This window comes from Trachinotus anak, unplaced genomic scaffold (assembly GCF_046630095.1).
Source record: "Trachinotus anak isolate AG129_WGS33_773 ecotype Australia unplaced genomic scaffold, CSIRO_AGI_Tana_v1 ptg000007l, whole genome shotgun sequence".
NCBI lineage: Eukaryota > Metazoa > Chordata > Actinopteri > Carangiformes > Carangidae > Trachinotus > Trachinotus anak.
Window position 1 is genome coordinate 26,265,790 of NW_027273858.1, and position 25,306 is coordinate 26,291,095.

General features: G+C 41.6%; 2 protein-coding genes and 1 long non-coding RNA gene across 10 annotated transcripts in view; 2 read left to right on the plus strand and 1 right to left on the minus strand.

Annotated features, from left to right (window-relative positions):
• Positions 1-8,004: 8,004 nt before the first annotated feature.
• Positions 8,005-25,306, minus strand: part of slc2a15a (solute carrier family 2 member 15a) — a 32,921-nt gene continuing 15,619 nt past the window's right edge. The window contains exons 8-12 of the mRNA XM_071481661.1: positions 23,212-23,322; positions 22,583-22,684; positions 21,266-21,341; positions 9,942-10,069; positions 8,005-8,545 (exon numbers count right to left, since the gene is read on the minus strand). Coding sequence (XP_071337762.1) covers positions 8,291-8,545; positions 9,942-10,069; positions 21,266-21,341; positions 22,583-22,684; positions 23,212-23,322 — 672 coding nt within the window. The 3' untranslated portion in view covers positions 8,005-8,290. The remainder of the gene's footprint in view (positions 8,546-9,941; positions 10,070-21,265; positions 21,342-22,582; positions 22,685-23,211; positions 23,323-25,306) is intronic.
• On the plus strand, positions 10,108-15,847 carry LOC139623425 (uncharacterized). 7 transcript variants are annotated; one of them, XM_071481663.1, is made up of 3 exons: positions 10,108-11,613; positions 12,071-14,717; positions 15,239-15,847. In XM_071481663.1, the coding sequence occupies exon 2, from the start codon at positions 12,658-12,660 to the stop codon at positions 13,933-13,935; it is 1,278 nt and encodes a 425-aa protein (XP_071337764.1). In that variant the 5' UTR covers positions 10,108-11,613; positions 12,071-12,657; the 3' UTR covers positions 13,936-14,717; positions 15,239-15,847. The 7 variants fall into 7 exon arrangements, with proteins under 7 accessions (XP_071337764.1, XP_071337763.1, XP_071337765.1 ...); XM_071481662.1 differs by having other exon boundaries at positions 10,108-11,384; XM_071481664.1 differs by having other exon boundaries at positions 10,108-11,056; positions 11,211-14,717.
• LOC139623426 (uncharacterized) lies at positions 16,461-18,329 on the plus strand. Of its 2 annotated transcripts, XR_011691506.1 has the most exons (3): positions 16,461-16,576; positions 17,069-17,161; positions 17,413-18,329. It is a non-coding gene; the product is annotated as an uncharacterized lncRNA (long non-coding RNA). The 2 variants fall into 2 exon arrangements; XR_011691505.1 differs by lacking the exon at positions 16,461-16,576 and having other exon boundaries at positions 16,593-17,161.

Sequence of the window (25,306 nt, forward strand, 5' to 3'; positions counted from 1 at the left end):
GTGCCACGTTTTCCAGTGAATGGAGGAGTGACCCTGTGCGACCCTTGTTGTGATTTAACCTGCTCGGGAACCCGGCCCAGTCTGAGGGTCTGGACAGGCTCACAGTCTGAGTGAACTTTAAAAGATGAGCTGTTATAACCACATATCCTGCTTCCGCCTGCTGCCTTTCTCCAGCTCCTGCATCATGAGGTAACAGCAGCTTTGAGAACATCACTAGTGTCCTCTAGTGGCAGTTTGTGTCAAGTGCAGGAACACAAATCAACTTCTAACACTCCTGTCACTCTCTCTCACTGTAGCTTTACATGAAGAACAGCATAAGGTGAAAACCTGTTTTTAGGTTAGACAAGGTAATAAATGAGAGAGCACATGAACAACAAGCACAATAATCAATAAATAAGACAAATGAAATAAAAGGCCTCATTTTACATCAGCACCATAGAGCTCTTCCTGTTTCCTCACCTACACCATTTGTGCATGTAAGCATTGTTTGCTGTCGCTGCACTGATAAACAATCATGGATTATATTCACAGAAAGGTGTCATCACTGATGTGTTCAGGATTTGACCTGCACAAGATTTGTTATTAGGAGACATTCAGTGTCGGTTTGAGTCTGAGCATTGTATTTGTTGACAAAAAGAAAAATGCCTTTTCAGTTGTGAGACCAGCTGTGAGCATCTGTAGTTTTATCCAAATCTGAGGCTGAGGCTGACTGGACTGTATCATATGGAAACAGGAAGAAGCCAAGAACTATGGCTCTAGCTTTCATGATAAATTTTCCACAAGATATAAATGATTAAGAGCTGTGTAAAAATGAATGAATTTGGGTCACAAGAAGAAGTTGACAATTTTTAGCCTGGAGCTTTGAGGGATCAGTGTATTGTTTTGTATTTTTGTTTATCTGTGTGATCATGTTTTAATGCTTCATATCATATTTATATTCCAGCTGCACTTTGGGTCTGTTTATTTTGTTTTTTTTATAGATGACTAAAGTTGCTTGAAATTGCTGCATACTTTGTGTGATGTGGTAAAACATGGTAAATGACAAAAATGCAGCGTGCAGTGTATAAATGCTGTTATGTGGTGCTGTTGTGTTTGTGTCATATTCATGTCTTTTGTTCAGATACATTCCTGATAAAAGTGATTATTATTAAAAATCACTTTTCATTGCTCATCAAAATCTGGGAATGTTATTGTGTTAATATTGTGTTACACCACATTTGCTGCTGTGAGAAATCATCCAGGCTGCAGCAAAAAGACCAAACATGTCCCTGAATGCACGAGTGAAGTTAGGATGCTATTAAATGGTTAATCATTCACCTTTCACCCTGACAATAGCCTTACATTTCCACTTACAGCACACACACACACACACACAGACACACACACACACACACAGACACACACACACACACACACACACACACACACCGCTCATCCACATCAAAGCCAACAGGTGGAAAAACACCGTAACACACACACATTGAGGAATGAAAGGCTGCAATCAACATGTGACTGTCTTTAATGATGTGGGAGAATAAACGTGAGCTGTGGAGCAGAAACCAGCTCAGCTCTGGAAACAGCTCAGATGCTTATTGGCCAGCCACGTTAGCATACCAGCAACTGTGGCTGTGTCTGTTGTCCCAGGGCAAGGCAGTGGTGATTAACATTTAAAACAAGCCCAGGACCCCCACACTACCCCCACCACCAGCTCTGGAGGAGTGATGCATACTGGGATTTCACCTCTGATATGATTGAGGGTTTGATTTCTGAGCAACAGCTCAGAAATCAAACCCTCAATCATATCATAATGATGACATGATGATAGAAGGTGTGGACAGCTGAACAGCACAGGGTTGTCCAACAAATGAAGCTGACCCAGGCTCAATGTTCAATTTTGGCTTCAAAATACAGATGAGATGAGGAGAAAGTAGATGAAAGGCTGTTTTATTGGAGACTTGTGGGGTAGCAGAGGCTGGACTGTCAGGGGAGGTGGACAGAATTGTTTCTGGTCTGGCAGAGCAGGGCAGGCAGACGTGAACCTTTGGCAGACAAAGGTTCAGCTGGGTTCAGGTAAACACAGGAAAGAACAAGGAAGCAAAGACTGAATGAGCTGGTGAAGGCTGGAGCAAAGAGCAAGGGTTTAAATACTGCAGCAGCTGGTGGAGTTGATGAGGTGACCAGCTGCAGGTGTTCAGGTGGGCAGGTACCGGCCGGCAGGACGAACCCACAGACAGCCAGAACAGACCCAGTGGGGACAAACAAACCACGTGAGGGAGGGGACATTGACAGGGGACCAGTGGGACTGACGGATGGAAACAGCCAAACTACAACTAACATCATCAGGCTAAATGCTGCGTCAGCCAATCAGAAACATGCAACAGCAAATTCCTGGTGGATCACTTTATAGCTTGAATGTTTAGTTGTTTGGATGTTTATTGGCCCTCAGTATGTTCCAGGTACAGACCTCCTCATGTATCGAGTATTTCAGTATGTCTCAACAGTGCAGATGTGGGCGTCCAGTGGAGATTATACAATAGGTGTCAGTGTCCTCACAAAATATGAAGCTGCAGGCTGCAAAAAGCTGACACTGTCAGTCAGAGACAGATGTCATTTACACAGCTGGTCCCTGTGGTTATCAGACACTGATGTGACCGAGTGTATTCAAATGGGACATAGAGACGTAGTACAATGAACGGCAGCAACAACTTCTTTATTTTTACTTACACATGTCACAAGCTGGACTCCACCAACAACTCCTGCCTTAAGGGGTCACACTACCTCAGAAACTGAACCTACACACTTTACCTAGGGTTAGGGGTTAGGGGTTAGGGGTGAGGGGGTTGTACCTGATTAGGGTTATTAGGTATGTACACCAATGTAAAACTGGTGTCAGGGCTGTCTCTCCTATGTGTGTTCACCAGAACCAGCTGTAACATGGACTTCACAGGTACAGGTGGAGTCACTAATGTGCAGCAGAGGATTCTGGGATGAGTCAAGCCAGTTCAAGTCCAGCACTCAAAACAGGTGAAGAAGTATTTATGTGACACCACGTCCACATGAAGCCAGTTTTTTCATGTGACAGAGAGAAAACACCCAAACAACTGACAGACAATTCATCTCTTCTTCTTCTTCTTCATCCTCTTTTTAGTTAACAAACAACAAAACTACAACATGGTGAGGACTGAGACAGACAGCTGCTGATATACACAATTTAATGACATCAGCTCTGCTGTGTATTTAAGTAAGTGACATTTAAAAATAGCCTTACAGAGGACGTTAGAGAGGACTGAAAGTTGTCTTCTTCATGTTACTGTCACAAAAATATGTGGTTACAAATTCTACTGGTTTCATGTGAATCAGTCACTGGTTCCCATTTTGACTTGAGACCCTTTATATACAAGCCTTACCTGCTCAAATGTGCGAACCCTCATGTCTGCAAGCTGTTGAGCAGCTCATCCAAAGAGCTGGCTCATCTCTTATCACCGATCAGCTTACTTCATTTGCTTTGATTTGTTTTCAGAGGGCCTGAATGAGCAAAGCTGTGCAGCTTTCACAAGAAAAAAACAAACACACTAAACAATACATGCAACTCTCCCTGGGGATTCCCAGCCTGCACCTTGGTGTATTTATGTGAGGGGGGAAACGTGTGCATGGCCACAGAGCTGTCTGAGTGGCAGCATGGTGCCAAAGCATAAAGAATAGGCCGGCCCAGTCGTAACACACTCTGTCACAAAACACTTCAGCCTGTAGCAGAGAAGTGCCACATTCATCAGCTCTCTGCCAGAGCATTTACACACCCGCCATCAACAGCTCCGACAGACAGAGGACACAGGGAAAGAGACGGGTAATGAGGACCTGCAAAACCTGACAACAGTGTGAGGAGTGATTTGTTTATGAGGCAAACTGTATGAATAAGGATAATAACTTTTATTATTAAAGGTCAAACAGAGGAGAGGTTTTCTTGTTTCAGAGCTGAAGAAACACAAAGCTGTTTAAGCTGCGTCACTGTGAATGAACAGCTCTCCACACAGGAAGCACTCGGTTCTATTATAAAGCATTTTTCATTTAAAGCTCTGAGTGACAGTATTAAAGGAAAAAGGTGCCCTGAGAATGCCTCTTTGTTCTGAAACAGGTCTTTAAAAACCAGATCCAGACAGTCAGAGCTATGTGGAAGTACAATACACTTCTAATCTCTAATTAACCCTCCTAATGTGTTAGTGTTACGGGTCAAATTTGACCTGTGTTTCAAGTTATTAACAAAAACTGACCGTTTAAGTTACTTATTATACATCCATTTACTTACTTTGATATTTTCTGTAGTTTAGACTCAAAACTCAAAATGTAAAAATAGTTTTTAGTTCAAGATAGGCAAAATTGACCCATTCTATTACTTATTATTGTTTTGTTGTCATGTTTTTTATTCATGATGGTTTGGTTTTTCCAATAGGCATTTAAAAAAAAGAAAAATTATCAAAATGTGTTTTATTATATTTAGAAGGTCATTGTTGAGGATATCATGAAGTCTTGTTTTGATTAGAAAAAATATTAAAGGTATGTGTCACAAATCTAAACTTGAAAACACAATAGGAGGGTTAAATCTATGATCGCTCATTTTAAATACCGTTGTCGCTGCTGTCACTACAGAAAACTGATTATTCTGTCAGGCGACTTTACAATCATGTAATAATGACTTAATTATCACAGCATAGCGGCACAGGAATTACTGTTTGTCGGGTGTTAATTATGAGCCATTATAAAGTGACTGTTTTATACTTGCACAGTTGTCTGTGAACAGAAGAAAAAAACAGTTGAATTGTGAGTTTATGTGGCGCTGACAAGAAACATCCCTCTGGTGGTCTTTGGAGCAGAGTGATGCTCTGCCGGACCACACTGAGGTGCGGATGAGGAACCTGATCTTTTTGTCAGTCATCACAGACAATGTCTGTTTCATTTAGCTAATTACACAACACAGGTATCATCATTTACAAAGTGTATCTCTGTCTTTTATGATTTTATGATGACTGCATGGACATCAAACAGTGATGTGAGTGAGCGTCCTGATGCATCAGTGTTGAGCAGTTCTATAACTGATAGTTGTTGTTAGCAGACAACAACACCTGGGAGGAGCCTCCTCTTCCTCCTTCTCCTCCTCCTCCTCCTCCTCCCAGATGGAGGCAGTAGATGGCCTGATGGGCTGCAGCTGTCAGACAGGTGCTGATGCTGCAGTTCTAAATAACCCCCACAGGATGGAACAACACTACTGCAGCATTTACATCAGATTCCTCATTCTTCTCTTCTCCCACCTAGTCAGACATGCATTTGTGCTTAACAACTATAATATCATAGTTCTATCTCAGTTTGACTTGGTTTGATGTTCTCTGTGGTCCCCTCCTCCTCTCTTCCTCTCTGGTTTAATTACAGCAGCTGTGAGTGGCTGTACTGTTGCTCCTGGATCATCCATCCAGTTTTATTACTCAGTGACGTCGCCTCCACTCGATCTGTCACCGGCCTCGTTCCATGATAACAGACATTTGTCACTATCTTGTGCCTCCCTGATGTAATACCATCAGAGACCGGTGACAGCCACTTGGCAAGGGACACCGACACACACACACACACACACACACACACACACACTCACACACACACACACACACACACTCACACACACACACACACACACACACACACACACACACACACTCACACACACACACACACACACACACACACACACACACACACACACACACACACACACAAACAAACACACAAACACACACACAAACAGAGGGAGAGAGCTTGTATGACCGGAGGGGAACACTGCAATAAAGATCACCAGAATGCTTATTAGGGACAGAGGCACTGCCATTAATTACAATACTGAGATGTGCAAGGTGGCATTTGTGTGCACGTGTATATGTGTGTCTGTGTGTGTGTGTGTGTGTGTGTAAGTGAAAAGACGGCTTCATTGTTTTGGACCTCTATTAGAACTATGGAGGTGGTTTTTTTATAAGTGGGTTTTGTTTATCTCATGCACGAGGACACATGAGGAAGTAAATTCACTCATGTTGGTTTCTCAGTGTTTGGTGAATAACACTCAATATAAACACAACTATACTTTGTTTTACAAGAAAACTAAACAGCACCTTTTATCAAGTGTAATCAAGTAAGACTGGACTTTTATAGGACAGTTCCCCTTTTGACCACTGGGGGTCAGGAGTGAGTCAGGGTTGGTGTTGGTGCTGTGTGTGTGTGTGTGTATTCGTGTAATTGAGTGTATTACATAAAAGCCTCAGGTGAGTTGCTTTTAATCAATAGTATCAGCCTGTACAAACCCTGAGGCCTGTCCCACAGCACGCACCTGGACAGGTGTAAATAACTGATGGGTGAGTTCAGGTCCAGGGTCCTGGTACTGTCCGTGCTGGATCACTGTCACTCTGCTGTGTAAAAGGCCTCTCACTGGATGACTGACTCAAGTGCATCATCCTCTGCATCATATGGTGACACAGACTCATGAGGAACACATGATCAATAAAACAAACCACATGACTGTGTTAGAGACCACACACACAACCATAAAGATCCCATCAAAGATGTTGAGCTTTAATCAGTCTGATGAATCCCAGACTCAGTGTTCACAGGTTGAGCGTGGTCCTGCTGTGGGGGAAATATGTCGGGATGGGAGCTGTTCATATTGTTCTCATTACTGTACAGTATGGTGGCCCAGAGAGCTCAACACACTGCAACGTAACAAAACACATGCAAATTCAGGAAACATCTTCATCAATTTGACAAAACATGCACTGCAAATTTTCTGAACACAAATCCAACGCACAATCACTACACAAACACTAAAAAATGCTGAACCTGGCTGGGACGCAGTTGTTCATTTGTGACTTTTGAAGGTAAAAGCATTGAACAACAAGTGCATATGAATGCATTATAAAACATTGTTTTATTATAATACATCCATGCAAGTGTGTCCTTCTCTGGCAGTGACAGGAAAGTCAGGGAGAGAGAGAGGATGACATGCAGCAAAGAGCCACGGGTCGGACTCAAACCCACGAACCGCTGCCTTCATGGTACCTGCTCTACCCGCTGCGCTCCTCCTCATCACTGTTGTTTGTCCGCTGGAAACACTCCCATTGTGTTGTGAGTATTTCCAGTGCATTTGTGTATTTGGTTGTGTTGTGAGTATTTGCAGCATGTGTGTTAAAGTGATGAAGATGTTTTCTGAATTTGCATGTGTTTTCTTACATTGAAGTGTGTTGATCTCTCAGGGCCACCGTAGATAGAGCTGAACACTGACGTGGACGGAGAGAGAGTAAACTGTTTGAGAATAACAGTCAGTTCTTAAAACACACCAAGACATGACTTTATAGCATTATTCAGGTATGTAATTATCTTTAAAAAAGGGCTGATATACATCCTGTATGTGCACATATTCATGTATTCAAACACACTGGATTTTGCTGTTTGTAGGGAACACACTGTAGTCCTTCACAGTACTTCACAGTACTCTGATACAGTCTGTAAAATGACTGCAGAGGGATTTTATTTCATTACAAGTCAAACAATATTAACATGTCATATTACTTTACAGCCAAAAGGAGATGATGTATTCAAAAACATGCATAAATATCCATAGATTTTAGATCATTTCTTTACTGCAATATACAGATTAAAGATGAAAGATTAAAGATTAAAACATGCAACAAGGTTAATTTCTGACACTCATGCATTCTGCACACTCCCACAAGCTGCTGTGTCTACATCCACAAGCTCAACCCTGTGTGTTGCCATGCCAACATGTGGGACACTTGTGTTTACAATGTCTAGCTAGCTGCTAGCATTCAAACAATGAAAGCAGGTACATGGTAGCTTGCAGCTAGCTGCGCTCATTATATTACAAACACAACTAAATGATGAAAGTGCCATAACAGAACCCCCCCCACCCCCCACCCCTCCACCCCCCACTCCCCCCACCGCCCCACCCCCAGTAATGCTAACCCCAGTGTTATAAATGTCTGCTGAGGAAAAGCTGCAGTTTAAACACAGACTCCAACATTACATTGATAAAAAGTTACCAGGACTGCATACTGAACTGTAGCTTCGGCATTGTTGTGTGTGTGTTACCTGAGTGTGATCCAAGTCCAGCTTCACCCAACAAGAGCCCACCGAGTCCATGTGAGGTGGCGTTTGGTGAATGTGCATATATCAGAAGACATGAATGTACAAGAGGAAGTGATGAGTGCTTTTGTAGTCCCAGTGGGAACCTGAGGCTCAGTTAAGGTACAGAAGAAGAGCTGTCGAACTCCAGCGATGCATGTTCCATTCCGCCGTAACCGTTCATCTTCTTCAGCTTCAGCTGGTCCACGTGGAGCAGGCCCTGGGTCTCTAGGACCGCCTCCTTCTTAGAGAACATTCGGCTGATCTCCATGAAGGTCTTGTTTTTGGTCTCTGGGATCATGATGTAGACGTAGATGGCCACGGACAGACAAATGGTGGCAAACACCAAGTAGCAGTAAGACCCCGCCGACATCTGATGGACGGATCGAGAGAAGAAGATAAAAGAATGAGTTTGAGAACATCATCTTAATAAAGCGAGTAAACTGAAGTCATCTGTACTTAATCTAACCACCCTGTTGCAACCTCATTTAGTAATTCACCTTAAGGTTCTCAGTATCTACGTATTCATATTATATCAAACCTTAATTATGACCCACTAATTAATTCTGATGTGCTCTGTTAATAAATGTTCACATCTCTTAGTCTCAATTTGATGCATCAGTATCATTAAAGTGAATATTTTTTGTATATTGGTTCCAGTCCATTGTACCAAAGGTTTTATAACATATATATGGAATAATAACAAATCATGGATGAGATGGAATCAACTGTATTTGTCATATGATGGTGCAGCAGTTTCTCAACTTCTATTGGCCTTACTTTGTAAGAGCAGCAATGTTTTGGTTCTCAGACTCTTCAGATATTCTGGGGTAACAACTGAACAGAATACAGCTAATTAAAGAAGATACACAAAAGGGACTGAAGGAAGCCACTGTATATTAAAACAGAACAAATACTATTATAAAACATCTCTATAACTCACATCAGATTGCATATACACCTATGAATGCCAGTCTAAAGAGGAGAGAGTTTGTCTCAGAGGGGCTCAAACCAGGAAGAAAGACTAGGGGCAAGGTTTAAGAATTGATGACATCATGAACACACTGACGCCTCTCGTCAGCCAGGTATAGACAGATCAACTTTGTGCTCAGACTACCCTCTGGAGCTGATCTGTGATGTGAACAATTGTAAATCATGAACGTGGAAATCTCTCCCACCCCCACCATCCATACCACATGACTGAACACGTCACAGATGATCTCAGACACTTGTGTGACTGGTCAAGCAGATGTGACATAACATCCCAGCAAGGACAATTACAACAAACACAACGGCAACCACACCCTCAACCAAGACAACTAAACCTTTAGAAGAGGAAGAGGAGCAACAGTAACGTCCCAGGTTGGATCATGTCACAGTCCTGTGTCTCATTATAAAAGAATCACACCTGTTCTGGTGAGCTGCTGGCTTGTGGGAAAACATCTGTATCTCTGATGCAGTTATTCATTTCAGCTTCAAGTATCATTTCTCCTGCAAAATGACTCTTTTTGTTTATGAGCCTCTGATGGTGGATCAGAAAATCAAAAAATGCAGCAAATGTATGTTTCAACAAATGTGACATATGAGGGAGATTTTAAACTGGCTGATGTCATTTGACCTTTCAAGCTGCTCTGTGATCAGTCAGGAGAGAGCTGATCACAAGTTTAAGGGAACATTACAGCTCCCAAAAGTAACAAGCAGCTTCTGCTGGGAGCTTTCTAAAAAGGACCTGTGGTGGTGAGCAGGGCTGTGCTGCATGTAGCTCTCACCTGTAAGAAGGGGAAGACGAAGCCCACAGTGAAGTTGGATAGCCAGTTGAGTGATCCTCCCACAATGTAGGCTGCTGGGCGGTGGGACTGTTTAAACAGCTCTGCTGTGATCAGGAAGGGAACCCCCGCTGGAACAGGGACAATGTCAAACACAGAAAAACATCAAGACAAGTTTACTGAGAGGGACAAGCTATGGTTTAGCATGAGTTCCTTCATTAGTGTGGGCTGCTTCTGAGACAGATTAAAAAGAGGGACAGCCACTCTGACTGAGACTCTGTTCTCAGAGGCCGAGTGTGACAGCAGCATGTGTTCCTTCCCTTCAAGTCTTCTTCCATACAACATGATGTTCTTTTTTTAAAATTCATAAGTTATGCTCCATTCAGAGGAAAATAGATGATAAAGCAGAGTATGCTCTAGGGCGGGGCTACCGTGTGATTGACTGACTGTACCACACACAGTGACCTGCCTGACAATCAGGATAGAGTAGAGAGCAGGTCAGATGTCTCCCCTGTCTCCCCTGTAGCTCCGCCCAGGCTGCACCTGGCCTGGGAGGGAAGGGTTTAAAAGCTCTGGTGCCAGCATCAGTAAGGGCAGAGGCTTCTGGCATGGGGAATGTTGGTCTTGCTGCCTCTCAGCCTGGGTTTTTGGTTGTTGTTGTTACCTGATGTTATGCCTCCTGTAGTATTAATTTGGTGTCCTGGTTATTTGTATATTTGTGTGAAATAACTTCTGTGGACTTTGTTGTTGTACACTGCAAAACTTGCATTTTTTGGCCTAAAACAGTCATTTAAGTTGGCTAAACTTGAAAATATAATTATTGACATTTGAGGCAATAACATTAGTGAGCACAACAAAGCAAGCCAGTTGTGTGCTCCAAAACAACTGGGTTGGATGGTAATACTTATATCTTTAAGTTGGAGTTCAATACAAGGGACAACAGTTCTGCAAACTCTTAATTTTTTTTTGTGAAACGCGGGAAAGCCAACTTTCCGAGTTGGCACTCTTGAAGTCTCACTTTCATTGTGGCCATTCCGCCTCGATGCTAGCGGCGCGGCATCAGTTAGCATTAGCCGCTAGCTTGTCTGGGTAAATGCCGGCCTAGTATCTTCTGACTGGTTGGTATCGTGTCAATTCATGTACGATAACATGTTACAGCCAGTAACCATCAGGGTATCAATGCCGATTCAAAATTGTGGTCGCAACATTACCTGACATTTCATGGCGGTGTTACTAACACTCGTACCAATTTAGCATATTGTCTATGCTCAGGACCGCAGCGCAGGCGAGCTGCAGGGTGGTTTGACAGCAGGGACGGAGAGCGGAGCCGGAGTGGACCCGGAGACTGAGCCGGCCACAGGCGGCGGCTCGGTTCGCTGTGCAGTTAGTTTGCTGTCAGACTCTCTACTCAGTTCTCTTTACCGGCTGCTGGAACTCGGATAACCGGTGTGTGCATGTGTGAAGTAGGCTACAGTTATTTTAGCGTGTCCTCCGTATTTTAGCCGGTCGCTACCGGAGGTTTATTTAAAAAAAAAAAGAAAAAAAAAAAGGTTTGGGTTACACAGTGCACCCCTTCATTAATATAAACCTCAACCGCAAAGCTCTCTGTCCTCAGACTGTCCTGACCTGTCCCTGAACATCTCACAGAGACAACATGGAGCTGCTTGTGTGACTGGTTGAGTTTTATGAATGTTTACATCAGGCTGACTTCTATACTATATGCTACTGTGATTTTAAGTATTAGAATAATAAGATGTAATCCATATCAGAGTTAATATCATCATAATAGTGTAGTGGCAAGAAAGACCGATTCACCTGTATGTATCAAATATTGTGTTGGTAATAATATACCGATATGTTACTGCTTTGTTTTATACTGACTGCTGACCTTCTTAACCTAGACTGTTGTAGGTGTTAGTTAAGTAGTGTCCTTAATTAATGTATGTTAATTGTAATTATTCTTATTGCAGTAAAATGTATTGAAAATTAAAAATGGGACAGAATATTATATTGTCAGTCTTGTCAACCCTTGTCCAGTCTATTGTTTACATTGTCATTAAATTGATAAAATGTTTAAAAATTCTACTGACTGCTTTACTAATACCCAGCAAATTGTTATCTTTGTTTTTCAGATTGAAATTAATGCAGTGCAAGTTCTGCAAGTTCATTCACGCCATTGAAGCTGTTCTGCTGAAACACTGTCGACTGCATCACAGAGGCTCAACCTGGCCTTGCATCCACAGGGACTGCTGTTGCACTTTCAGAACCATTAGTGCTTTGAAATCACATCTTTCAAGATTACACAGGACTATCCCCAGGCAAGAGAACTTATCATTTCAGTGCTGGTTGTGTGAATACAAGGACATTTGCTGTAAAAAAGAAAATATTAATTCATTTGCATCATCACCTTAGACGCAAAGAGATAGTGTGTTGCCCATTTGTGGGGTGCAGCTTTGAAACCAACCGCCTTAATAGTTTTACTGGACATACATCACGGAATCATAAAAACCATAATCTGAGAGATTTTCTGACACCAGTCAGAGCAGTTAGTGATTTTCAGTCTAATGACACAAACCAGCCATGTAATGTTGATCCTGAAGCTGGGTTTTCTTTGACAAGTTGTCCTAGATTGGATTCCACAGAAAAAGGTGAACCCGATCATGTACAGAATGTAGACTCTGAAATACTTCAGCACAAATTAGCTTCCCTTTTTCTTCGTATGCAATGTCTGCTACATGTGTCGAAACATGCAATACAGGCAATTATAGAAGAATTTAATGATATTTTGTCCCTTTCCAAGTTTCATACAACTGAAATTCTCAAAGAGGTTTTTGCAAAACATAATATTGAGGTTGAGGAAGAAATTATTCAAGAGATAAGTAACAGTGTGTTTGACAAAAATCCCGTACTTGTTACTACATCAGAAAAAGGTACATTATCAACAGATTATAGGAGAAACAAATATTTCAGGGAGCATTTCTCCATCATTGAACCAACTGAGTTATTGTACGACCGGACTTCAAAAAAAGCCTTTGTTTATGTTTCCGTGAATCAGGTTATTGAGCTTTTATTGAATAGAGCAGAGTTTCTGGAAAAACTTGTTTTCACTGAAGAGTCTACTCCAGGGTTTTACAAGACTTTTCAAGATGGTTCTTACTTTAAACAAAATGAACATTTTGGAGAACAGGAGCTGTCTATTTCACTAGCTCTCTATATAGATGATTTTGAATTGTGTAACCCATTAGGCACATCGAAGAAAATTCATAAGATTACTGCTCTTTATTGGGTTATTTTTAATTTGCCCTCAAAGTTTCGTTCCACTTTACACTCAATTCATCTAGCTCTTCTTGGAAAGACTAGTGATGTTAAGCAGTTTGGTTATGAAAAGTTTCTCAGTCCCTTACTTAAGGATTTAAAGTCACTGGAACAAACAGGTCTCTTTGTGCAAACTCTTAATAACTATGTAAAAGGTTCAGTATTTTGTGTCTGTGCAGACAATTTAGGAGCTCATGCACTTGCCGGCTTTCAGGAAAGTTTCAATGTAAAGAATTTCTGTAGATTTTGTGTAACAAATCGAGGTGAAATAGCAACTACTGCAATTTCTGATTTTCTGCTACAGCTTAATAATGAAAATGTTCCACATGTAAATGGTGTTAAAAGTGAATGTGTTTTAAGTAAGCATCTGTCATATTTTCACCCTGTCACTGGTTTTCCACCAGACATATTGCATGACTTTTTTGAAGGTGTTATTCCTGTTGAACTGTCTTTGTGTCTGAAAAAGTTTATTTCAAAAGGCTATATTACTTTGGACAGACTGAATAGCCTAATCACTTCATTTCCTTACAAATATTCAGACAGGGTGAATAAACCAAAGGCAATTTCTAAATCAAATGTTGAAAAGGGTAACATAGGTGGCAATGGCCATGAAAATTGGACCCTGTTACGATTTCTCCCTCTTCTCATTGGAAAGAGCATACCAGAACAAGAACCTGCATAGGAAATGCTGATGGACCTCAAAGAAATTGTTGAGATTGTTGTCTCACCTGTTTTCTCAGAGGAAATATTGCACTACTTGGAGATCAAGTTGTCTGATCACAGAAGGCTGCTCACAGACACTTTTCCTGATTTTAGCTTGCGTCCAAAGCACCACTTTGCTGAACATTATCCTTACCTTCTACGCTGCTTTGGGCCATTGGTGGAATTATGGACAATGAGGTTCGAGTCAAAACATAGCTTCTTCAAGAAGACTATGCATGATGTTCAAAACTTTAAAAATGTACTCCTCACGCTGTCCTTAAAACACCAGCAGATGATGGCATGCCAGCTTGATAGTCGGACTCTTTTCAAGCCAATGTTACATGTGGAGAAAGTAACTGACATCAAAACAACTTCTTTGGATGCTGCCCTGCACACAGTGATTAAGAGAAAGTATCCACATCTTGAAACTGTGTCCCTTTCTAAAGACATTTATTTTCATGGGACCCGATATGTGGAGGGTATGATTCTTTCATCTGGACACTGCAGTGGACTGCCAGAATTCTATAAAATCGTGACCATAGTAGTTGCCCCTGAAAAAGTAGCCTTTGTTGGCAAAAAGCTCACATCATGGTACCTTGAACATTTTAGGTCTTTCGAGCTTGTGGAGAGCATCTATGCAGACATTGATATTTTTGATCCTTAGGCTCTCAATGACCATTATCCATTGGTTGCATACACAGTGGGAGGGAAGGTGCTGGTGACTCCAAAAGTGTGCCTGCTCCATTGAAGTGACACAGAATGGTGAGTGAACTCTGATTACACGTTATATAGACAAAACTATGTTGCTCTCACTCACATTTTCACCCTTTCTCTCATTCAAACAAGATGCTGTCACAGCTTGTCTGTCATTTTATTTTTGAAAGATTTTCTGTTAGTTTTACATCCTGTGTTTTCCCTCCTGAGTTGATTTCCTGATTTGTTTCATCTGTGTCTTGTTTCATTCACCTGTGTCCTGTTTGCAATCACCCCTTATGTGTGTGTTTAGGGTTGGTTTTCAGTGCAGTCTTTGTTGGATCCTTTTGTAATTTGTGTGTTCTTTGGCTGCACCAGCTTGCTCTGCCTAAGGAGACATCTGCTTTTTTTTTTGGTCAATATCTGATTTGCTTGTTAGAAGCACATATCTCATTTATTATAATGATTTGCAGGTAGAATACAATGCAAGACTTTGCTACATTGTTTATGAATTTAACTTTCAAGTAATTGTCTTGAAAGTCTCTGCAACCTGACCCCTCTGTGTTTTGTCCTTGTTTCTTGTGACACAGGCTGGATTATTGCTGCTGGTGAAAATCTCCCCAAGAATGTCCCGTAAAGTGGCACTTCCTGAAGTACCTGAATCAGTTGAACAGTTGCAAAACATTCTTCAGGAAAATCTTCAACTTCAAGGCAGCTTCACACTACAATATGAGGACCCAGACTTTAACAATGCTCTCTGTAATTTAATTGACATCCATGAGTTGCCACCTGAGCGTGCCATCTTGCACATTCTTTGGGATGAGTCTGCACTTGTTCAGCAAGAGTCAGACTCTGTTGATTCAGTGTCTTCCCTGGACACAGCCAGTTTATCCAGCAGAGAGTCACTCCAGAGTCCCTCAGCTTTTATCAAGAACAATCTGCAAAGTGTATCAGAGTGGCCTTCACCTTTTCCCATCCCATCCTTCTCCTACGATGTGGAGTTGAAGTTGCGCAAAGGCAAAGAGGCATATGAACAGACCAAGAAAGGTATCAGCCTAACAAGAGACATGAAGATAGAGATTTTGGACAAGATTGCTCAGGCAGTTTTTGATGTGAAAGCATATCCTGATCAAGACCAGATTGAGTCAGTTGCTTCTTCTCTCATCAGTAGACACCCCTGCCTTCGGGAACTAGGCAGTGAGACAGACAGACAAGCTGTGACAGCATCTTGTTTGAATGAGAGAAAGGGTGAAAATGTGAGTGAGAGCAACATAGTTTTGTCTATATAACGTGTAATCAGAGTTCACTCACCATTCTGTGTCACTTCAATGGAGCAGGCACACTTTTGGAGTCACCAGCACCTTCCCTCCCACTGTGTATGCAACCAATGGATAATGGTCATTGAGAGCCTAAGGATCAAAAATATCAATGTCTGCATAGATGCTCTCCACAAGCTCGAAAGACCTAAAATGTTCAAGGTACCATGATGTGAGCTTTTTGCCAACAAAGGCTACTTTTTCAGGGGCAACTACTATGGTCACGATTTTATAGAATTCTGGCAGTCCACTGCAGTGTCCAGATGAAAGAATCATACCCTCCACATATCGAGTCCCATGAAAATAAATGTCTTTAGAAAGGGACACAGTTTCAAGATGTGGATACTTTCTCTTAATCACTGTGTGCAGGGCAGCATCCAAAGAAGTTGTTTTGATGTCAGTTACTTTCTCCACATGTAACATTGGCTTGAAAAGAGTCCGACTATCAAGCTGGCATGCCATCATCTGCTGGTGTTTTAAGGACAGCGTGAGGAGTACATTTTCAGAGCAGCCCTTCATCAGCACACTTGGAGGCTCCTGAGACTCTATCGGGCGAGGAGGACAGCTTTTTCATCTCAGATGGATCAGATCCTTAACAACCTGGATCAAGAGGTGAATTCTAGATGTAGTAATTTAATAGCTCTGAACATCATGGATATAAAAGGAATTTTGTCTTTTCTATGAAGCTGTTGTAGTAATTTTAGTTTGCAGTTGTTACAATGTTAAGTGATCCTTGTAGTGACAAACCCTCAAAATAAATGCATGTGTGTCTAAGGGACTGACATAATAGTACAAACAAGTAAACCAATTCAGGGAGTGGTTGATCAAATACATAAAATTACTGAGATACAGTGCTTCTTGTTAAACAAAGGGTATCTTAATCTTTAAAAAAATATCTTGCTCATTAGGGATCCTTTTCATAATGTTAGACACTGATAATATAAGCCTGTCAGTGACACAAAAAGCACTTACCCTTTAAAAGGAGTAAACCTTTGATGTGCAATCACCAGGAATTTTCTGCATTTGGAAGAGGTAAGCTGCTTGCATGTTTACTCTACTTATACAGTTTTATCTTGTAATGTTTCATGCAACTCTTTGTTTCAGACATCTGGCATCACTGCACATCGACAAACTGCAGCATTGAAGGGCCTTCCCTTGTATCTCCGTGACAGTCAGAAGCTCTTCAGGAACTGTCTTGTGAGTGGTTATAAATATAAATTGTTATTATACTGTATTTATAATACTGTATTTAATGTTGACTTAAACCATTACCTCTCTGTCCTCCTTGTTCCCTTCATCTTTCCCAATATCAAGGGTGTCTTCAATAGTTGTACTGTCCTGGCTATGACTTGATGTAGCCTAATAGTGTAATTATTCTGATTCACAGGATTTTAATGACAAATGTCTTGCACTTCATGTGTTGGTCTTTTACTGTCTGTCAACATAAGGACACTGACCCAGAAGTGGGGCAGACGAAGGGCCTCATTGTGGGTATCCTCTATGTGTTGGAGGATGATGACAGCGCAGCTCCTCAAAATGTCTTGAGTGTTGCTGTTGTTGTGGAAGAAGAGATTTTCCTTCAATCTGCCAACCGCTTTTGCTCACCTCTTTGGACTGATCTATGCTTTAAACCTTAAGTACCCAAAAGATCTCAGGTACACATTTGAAACTGTTCAGAAGGTTTTCATGGAACTTGGCACAGACCTCTCTGCAAGAGTCAGATCCCTCAAAAACAAACTCCTTCAGTGAATCCACAAGTTAACTGACAATGTCAGATCTAGAATTGTTGACCTCTGAACACCATGTTAATTTACTCTTCCTGTTATTCACCCTCAACTCTGATGTACCTCGAACTCCCACTCTCTTACATTTGTTTTACACTTAATTGGGTTTTCCTTAAACATATTACATGTTAAGATTCAGTGTTTGTAAATTGTCACATAGTATTGAGCAGTGTTACAAAAAAGAATTTGCTGATCATTTTGAGACCGGAAGTTCTGGCGTTCAGTGACCTTTAACAGATTTGAGATTCATAGTTGTGTATCATACTGGTTCTGTATGGTATTATATACATGACTCATTTTTGATATTTTGAGACCAGAAGTTATGGCACTCAGTAACCTTGTTAACAAATGTGTTAGATTCATAGTTTACACTGGTTCTGTATGGTCTTGGATATATCACTAATGTTTGAACTTTTATTCATACTGGTTCTGTATGGTCTTGGATATATGCAGTATGCAATGTAGCGGAAGTTGACTGCTAGGACTTGGACAATTGGGTCCCATTAGTTTGCATTTACTTGGCCCTGTTGGAAGGGATTTGATGCTGGTACAGGTTAAATAAAACAAATGTTTTGAATGTACATGTTGCATCTGTAATTATTTATACATTTGATTAGAAGTTATTGGTATAAAATGATAAGGTAGTACAACTTACAGGAGAGTTAGCAGAAGTAAGGATTAAAAGTTATTACCAAGTAAAATTATAAGTTGGTACAACTTAGGGGAGAGTTGACAAAAATCAGAATTCAGAGTTGAGCAAACTCAAAAGCAAAACTAAAAATATTTAGTTTAATTGCCAAACTTAAAATTTTATCGAAGTTTGTTGCCTTGAAATTTTGAGTTCACCCAACTTTTCTTTTTTTTGCAGTGTAGAGGTGTCTTGTGAGTCTGATTTGGGTCACTAATGGAGTGTTGTGTGCCCCTTCAGGCCCTGACTGATGACTGATCCTACATTTCCCTTAATGCAACTAATCCAACAACTATTGCAACTGTCTTTCATTATGTCCACATCTACTCTCCACTCCCAAAATCAGACTTTCCTCCGGCTCTCAACGAAGGCGGACGCATCTTCCCCCTCTCTCCTCTCCCTTTTTGTCCCTGCCTTGCATCTCACGTCTCGTCCTGTCTTGTCTAAACCTTGGAAGCCTCTCTCCGCACTGCTCTCTAAATCTAAAATCATGGAATTGGTCAACTGGTCTCTCAACGCAATTGACAGGATCTTCTCGACGAGAAGCCCGGGTTCGGGGGAACCTGTCTGCCCTGGCGGAACGTACGCCGCTGGTTACATGAGGGACTCCTGGGAGGACTGGAGGGTCGTGTGCCTGGCGATTCTTTCCGTTGAGGACATCGAAGATCTCTATATATTCAGAACTGTGATATCAGGCTTTCTGCTGATTGGATTAGGCATTGCCCTGGTGTATCGGAAAATTCGGAAGACGGTGACAGCAGTCCAAATCCCCACGCTGCCCGACATAATTGATGGAGTGAGTAAAGCTGTAAGCACTCAGACTGTGATTGTGAACCGCAACTTGGGAACCACCTTGGAAGGAGCTGTCAACACCCTGTCTGTGGCAATAGACAGAGCTGTTAACGCTCAGACTGTGGTCATAAATTGCAATATGGGTCACATCTTGGAGAAGCTTTCAGCTTTGCAAAGGAGAATGGATGGAGATGACCAGAATGGACTAACAGAGTAAGCCGTGTCTATTGAAATACGACTGCTCGCCCTAACCCAAACAATCATAATCTCATCTGCGTTCCGGCCCCCGTAGCACCAGCCTTGGCCAAGGCCGGTGCTGGAACAACTCCCCCACGAGATCGCTGCAGTGAGACGCTTCTACTCCTACCCCCCCCTCCTTTCCTCCACGGACATCTGTTGATTGTTGACTCCGTCCGGGACCCAATCAAGGATGTCTCCATGGCAACTTGCTGTGTTATCGCGATGACACCCTGCGAACTGAGGCACTGATTGTGAACTAGACGAAGCGACTCTCCAGGCCTATGCACACACACACATTCACGGCACTCCTCACATGTACATATGCGACACACACCCCAACCCCCAACCCCATCCCACGCCTTCGCCGCTTGAACCCCCCCCCCCCCCCCCCCTTTTTTTGCTACAGTCATCCTGCTATGTTATGTGTTGACGGGGTGATTGTTGTAATTTCGCTGCAATTGTACTTGTTACTGTTACAGTGACAATAAAGCCAATCCAATCCAACTGTTCTCACATGCTGAGTAGTTCAACCTTGACAAGTAAACTGACCTTAAAGTGTAAAAAGCCTCTTTAGTCATTTTAAATTCACAAATTAAAGTAGTTCATGTTTTCATTGTTGAGAGTTAATTATCCAGAGTCACTGCAGCACCTGCCGAAAACTGCTGTTTTTCATAAGATTGAAAATAATTTTTTCAGACAGCACACAGGAAGCAGCTTCCTTGAGCCACGTGGAGGAAGACGAAGGGTTAAACAGAATGTTTTTCTCACACAAATCAACTGCTGTGTGTTTTTTATAAAGGGAAATGGAGATGAGCCTCCTAACAGGATACGGGCGGCTTTGTGAAGAATATATTATTCATGTCCCTGATTTGTTTATTCATGTTCATTCATCATCTTTCACACCAATAAGGTTTATGAAAAGCTAATTAGAGATAAACAGAATCAGCCAATCCGATGAGGCTCAGGCCAGCATGTGGACATGAGAGTCATATATCACAGGATACATATTACTAATATTTTATTATTAAATTCTATCATTAAAATTGAATTATTTGTCTCTCTTACTGGGGGCATGGAGCATGGATTTGTCAGCATGCATAATTGCAAGGAGGAAAATAAACAGGCATATTCATCACTCACTGTGGAAAGCCTTACTTACAATTTGAAATGTACGATATTATTCCTATACAAATAAATCATAGATATTCTTATGTATAATAATACTTGTAAATATTATTAATTAATTAGAAATGAACAGATTTGACCATGAGTGAAAATGCAGATTAGCACAGCAGCTTTAGGTGTTGAAGGAGTAACAGTGCGTTTAGTGTTATGTTTAGGGTTTGACCTCCAGAGGGCGCCAAGCAATAACACAAAGCTTAACAGATGAAAGATTAACCAGGTCAGTGGGACTGTTCATCACCTGGAAAATGGAGACGTTGAACAGAACGAGTGTGATTTTAAAATTGAGCTGTAGTTAAATAATGAAATCATCAAACTGACATATTTTCATGGTTACAGCAGCATCTCTCAATATAGTTTTGCTTTTATTTGACTTCAGCCTCCACCCCAATACAGCAGAGAAATGTTGAAATATTTAAAATATTAATTTCAGAGTCTGTATTTATCAAACTGTACAGAAGTATCTACAGTGTGAGCAATGAGACACATTTATCAGTGACCTCCTCATACGTACAATAGAAAAGTCACTCCTTACAGTTTATTTAGGGATTATTCAACAGAACACATGAGAAATCAGTTTAATGGTGTCCTGTTTACAGCTGTAGAGCATCTTACCTGGACCGATGCAGAAGCCTGCGATGATGCCGACCACGCAGCAGACACTGATGTAGCGCATGAATGATAAGTGAACCTGCAGGGAGGGAAACAGCACAACATGAAGAAGTCAGTTTGATCACACTGAGTTATTTTCTCCATCACTGCCTCTCCCTTCAGTCCACTGCTCCATGGCTCTGCATGTAAATCACTGTTCCACAACACAAAGCAGGAGTACAGTGCATCCTGTCAAGTGAAAGGGAAACAGGCGCAGCTGCTCCTCCACACACTTATCCTCCTGCTGAACATCTGGGATTCGTTCATTTGTCTTTGCCTCTCCTCCCTCAGTGAGGAAGGGAAGGGAGGAGAGTGACTGACAGAAGAGCAGATAAGAAGCCAGTCTGGAGCCTTCTGTGAGGAGTTAGAGTGTCCTCATGGCAGCCTGGGTTTCTTCCAACAGAATCATGCACTCTGTGTTTGTGTGTCCGTGGTGTTTAGACTGGAAACAGCACTACGTGAACAAACACACAACTGATTTAAATGTACTATTTACCATATAATACAGCTGCTAAAATCACTTTTAGCAGCTGTATTATCTAGTGAAAAGTTAGTTTTAAATATGAATTCACCACATACAGCTATGTCATGTTCTCACTAAGTCTCTTTAAAAGTCCATATTTTAACTTCTGTGTTTTATCTGAAGTGTCGATCTCCATCAGAAGATATATCTGTGGTTTTAAGAACCAAAAACCATCTCAGTGTAGTTTTACATTTCCTCTCTCAGGCTGCTCTCTGGAGCTCTATCAACAACAGGTCAGTGAGCCAATCAGAAGAGAGGCTCTGATCCTCTCTTGTGATTGGCTGACTGTTTTCTGAGCAACCTAATAGAAATATAGGAGATTTCAGATAAACACTCAGGGAAGCCAAATCCTGCAAGGTTGGATGGTGGGTCCAGGTGGGCAGGGCTTGGGGTATGGCTGAGAGAGGTGACTGCTTTGTTGTGACATCACAAAGTTACAGAAGTCCTGCCGGCTGGTTTTAAGGCTCAGTTTCTGAATACAGGCTGTGCGCATTTCTCTGTGGACTGAGGCTTTGATACTTTCACAGTATTAATATAGAACCTAGACCTGCTTTATAATCACAAACACATGGACATCTACCTTTATACTATATGGGATCCTTAAACTCACACAGGGAGAAGAAGAGCATTCCCTCTACTGCTGAAAAAGCAGTTACTGAGGTAGGAGCTTGCTTACTGTCACTACATCTCACTGCACTGGAAAGATTCAGGTCACAAGAGTTTTAGGGAAATACCCTCTCACACACACATACACACACCTGTAAAATGAGCGCACATGTGATTCCAGCACTGCAGATGCCCATCATGGCAAACCCCCCGATCATGAGAGGCCTCCTGCCCAGCTTCTCTATGGTGAAACACTACAGGAGACACAGAGCTCAAATGAAGACACACTACAGAAGACAGAAGAACACAAACCTCACTGAGCTTTAGTGAACAGTGACTGATATCAATGTTCAGATGATATCAGTCTCATGTCTGTGTTAGGCACAGAGATGGAGCCAGGACATAGTTAGCCTATCTTAGGATACATACTGGAAACAGAGGCAAACAGGTAGCCTGGCTCTTTATTTCAGAAGTACATCTATCAACACTGATGAACATGTTGTGTCTCATTTGTTTAACAAATGTAGTTTGTGTTTGTGGGGGCAGTTAGGAGTTACAGTATGTGCTGGAACTGTTTCTTGAAATTACATCTTATATTGATATTTGAACTGTGGACATCTGCATCCAGTCTTTATGCTAAGCTAGGCTAACCATGTCCTGGCTATCACTCAGAAATTAGGCTGATCCATCATCTTATCTCAGATCAGTCAATTATAAAAGATTAAATAAAATGATAACACCAGCTACAGTATAACTGCACCTCTTTAATTTTTAAGTTTACCCCAATGAGTCCAGCGATGATCTCTATGACTCCTGTTCCTGCTGTGGTGTACTGGATCTCTGGAGCTGGGATACCAGCATTTTCAAAGATATCATTGGTATAGAACCAGATCTGTGGAGGAAAAGTGCACAAAGATAAGTGAGGTGAAGTTCATTTCCTCAGTCCCGATCAGTTCAGGGACCAGTTTGTAAAACATCTCGTAGTCATGACTGAACACCAGTGTCTCAGTCTGTGGTTACTGTGGACTCTACAGCCTACAGGTGTGGCGCAGAGTCAAACGCTCACTGCTCAGTGTGTTGGAGACCAAACACACTATAGTTTTTTTTTGTTTTTTTGGTGCTTGTACACCAAATAGAATCAAAACAGTGCCATCATACATTATAGGTGGGTGTGTTAGAGGCTGTGACAATCATGGCCACTCACTTTCGCTCCTCTCATCCCCTTTAAACACCGAACCCTCCCCTTCATGTTGCACTGACAGTGTGTGAAGAAACGTATTATTGTCTCAGAGCAGATGGTGTCTCTTTAAGTTGAATTCATGTTTTTGGACAAGTTGAAAATCTTATGATCATCAGGTTTTCTGTGTGCGATTTTCACACAATAATCCATACAATAACCGTGTTCTGTTACATTAGTCTAAAATGCATTCTAGTTTTTCATATTATATTTTCTCTTTTATCTTCTGAAATTATTTTGAAAGTTTCCTTCAGTTAGATTTTCCTGTTTTACATAGAAAATGAAAACTACGACATTTTGAGTGATAAGTGGTGCTGAGTAATGTGGTGTCACTGTGACGCCACCTCTGTCTCATCTAAAGCTGATACTATGTCAGTGTTGTGTGTAAAGCTTATTCCGCTTAGTGGCAAAAATAATCAACGAGTACTGTTTTACACTTTGCTAGTTTCAGACCGACGCAGTTGCCATTTTCCTGTCCACAGCCCAACACTTGCACCCACCTGAGCGCCCATGGGCATGTTGGTCTCAAAATTAGGTGATATCTACAGGCAGAGTGTGCCACAGCGTTCCCCATTCATTACTAAATGTGTCACAATTCACAGTGAACCAAAAACCTCTCTACACGTCTCATGATATAACATAAAATATGTTAACGTTGTGACTCTTCCTTTCACCTCAGTGAGCACAGAGCTGCTGCGTGCATGTGTCAGGACTGGGTTCACTGGTCAGTCACAATATGTAATCAGCTCGCCACAAATATATTCTGATTCTGTGTGGAGCATCATTATAATAGCAGTCTGCCAAGGTGCAAGTGCCCCTGGCTTTTAAAACAAATGGGAGATGGCACTCTGATATCTTTATTATATGTTACGTCCAAAACATGATTAATTAACATGATTAATTCACTAAGTGTAACCATTTTGAACCATGAGTCTGGAGCAGAGACTGTTTTTCCACTGTTAAAATATCAAAAGTGACATGGTCACACTCTAAATGCATTTGTGCAACGCACTTTGGACTGTTAAAATAAAAAGTTCATTGTGATTATAGCATCTTTCAAATTATTTTGTTTCAAAGAAAATCTGACGGTCACTTGAAGATTGATGGAGTCTGAGTGCTGCTTTCAGCCCTTTAGAAGTCATCAAATATAAATATGGTCAAATCCTAAACATAGGCGCTTTAAGATCCCCTGTATGAGCACTTGAGCTGTCTGAAAACTACTGCTGTGACCTCATGAGTCACTGAAACGTCCAACCAATAAAACCACCACAATTTCCAACAGTCTCACCTCTCTTCGTCCCTCTCTCCACACCAACAGTGACTTTAGATTGAACCCTTATTGACCAGTGGCAACAAGAAAGATGTCACATTATGGAAGTAATGATCCCTTTTCATGGAGCCTTTAACCTCACCAAACCCACACCTACTGTAGCTATAACCAGCCAATGACAGTAAAACAGAGGCAGCACCACTTCTGATGACAAGCCCACACATCCGTCTGATACACATTCCTCATGTCCCAGTGAACACTGAATGTGTGAACTGTGCACCGACTCTGGAGGTCAGTGTGGATTATTACACTTGACGAAATGAACACAAGTGAAGTGAAATTTGTTCCATTGAGGTGGGAGAGCAACAT

Bases quoted from the DNA above. Each gene is read 5' to 3' on its own strand.
- LOC139623425 (XM_071481663.1), top strand. From the start codon at position 12,658: ATGCAATGTCTGCTACATGTGTCGAAACATGCAATACAGGCAATTATA.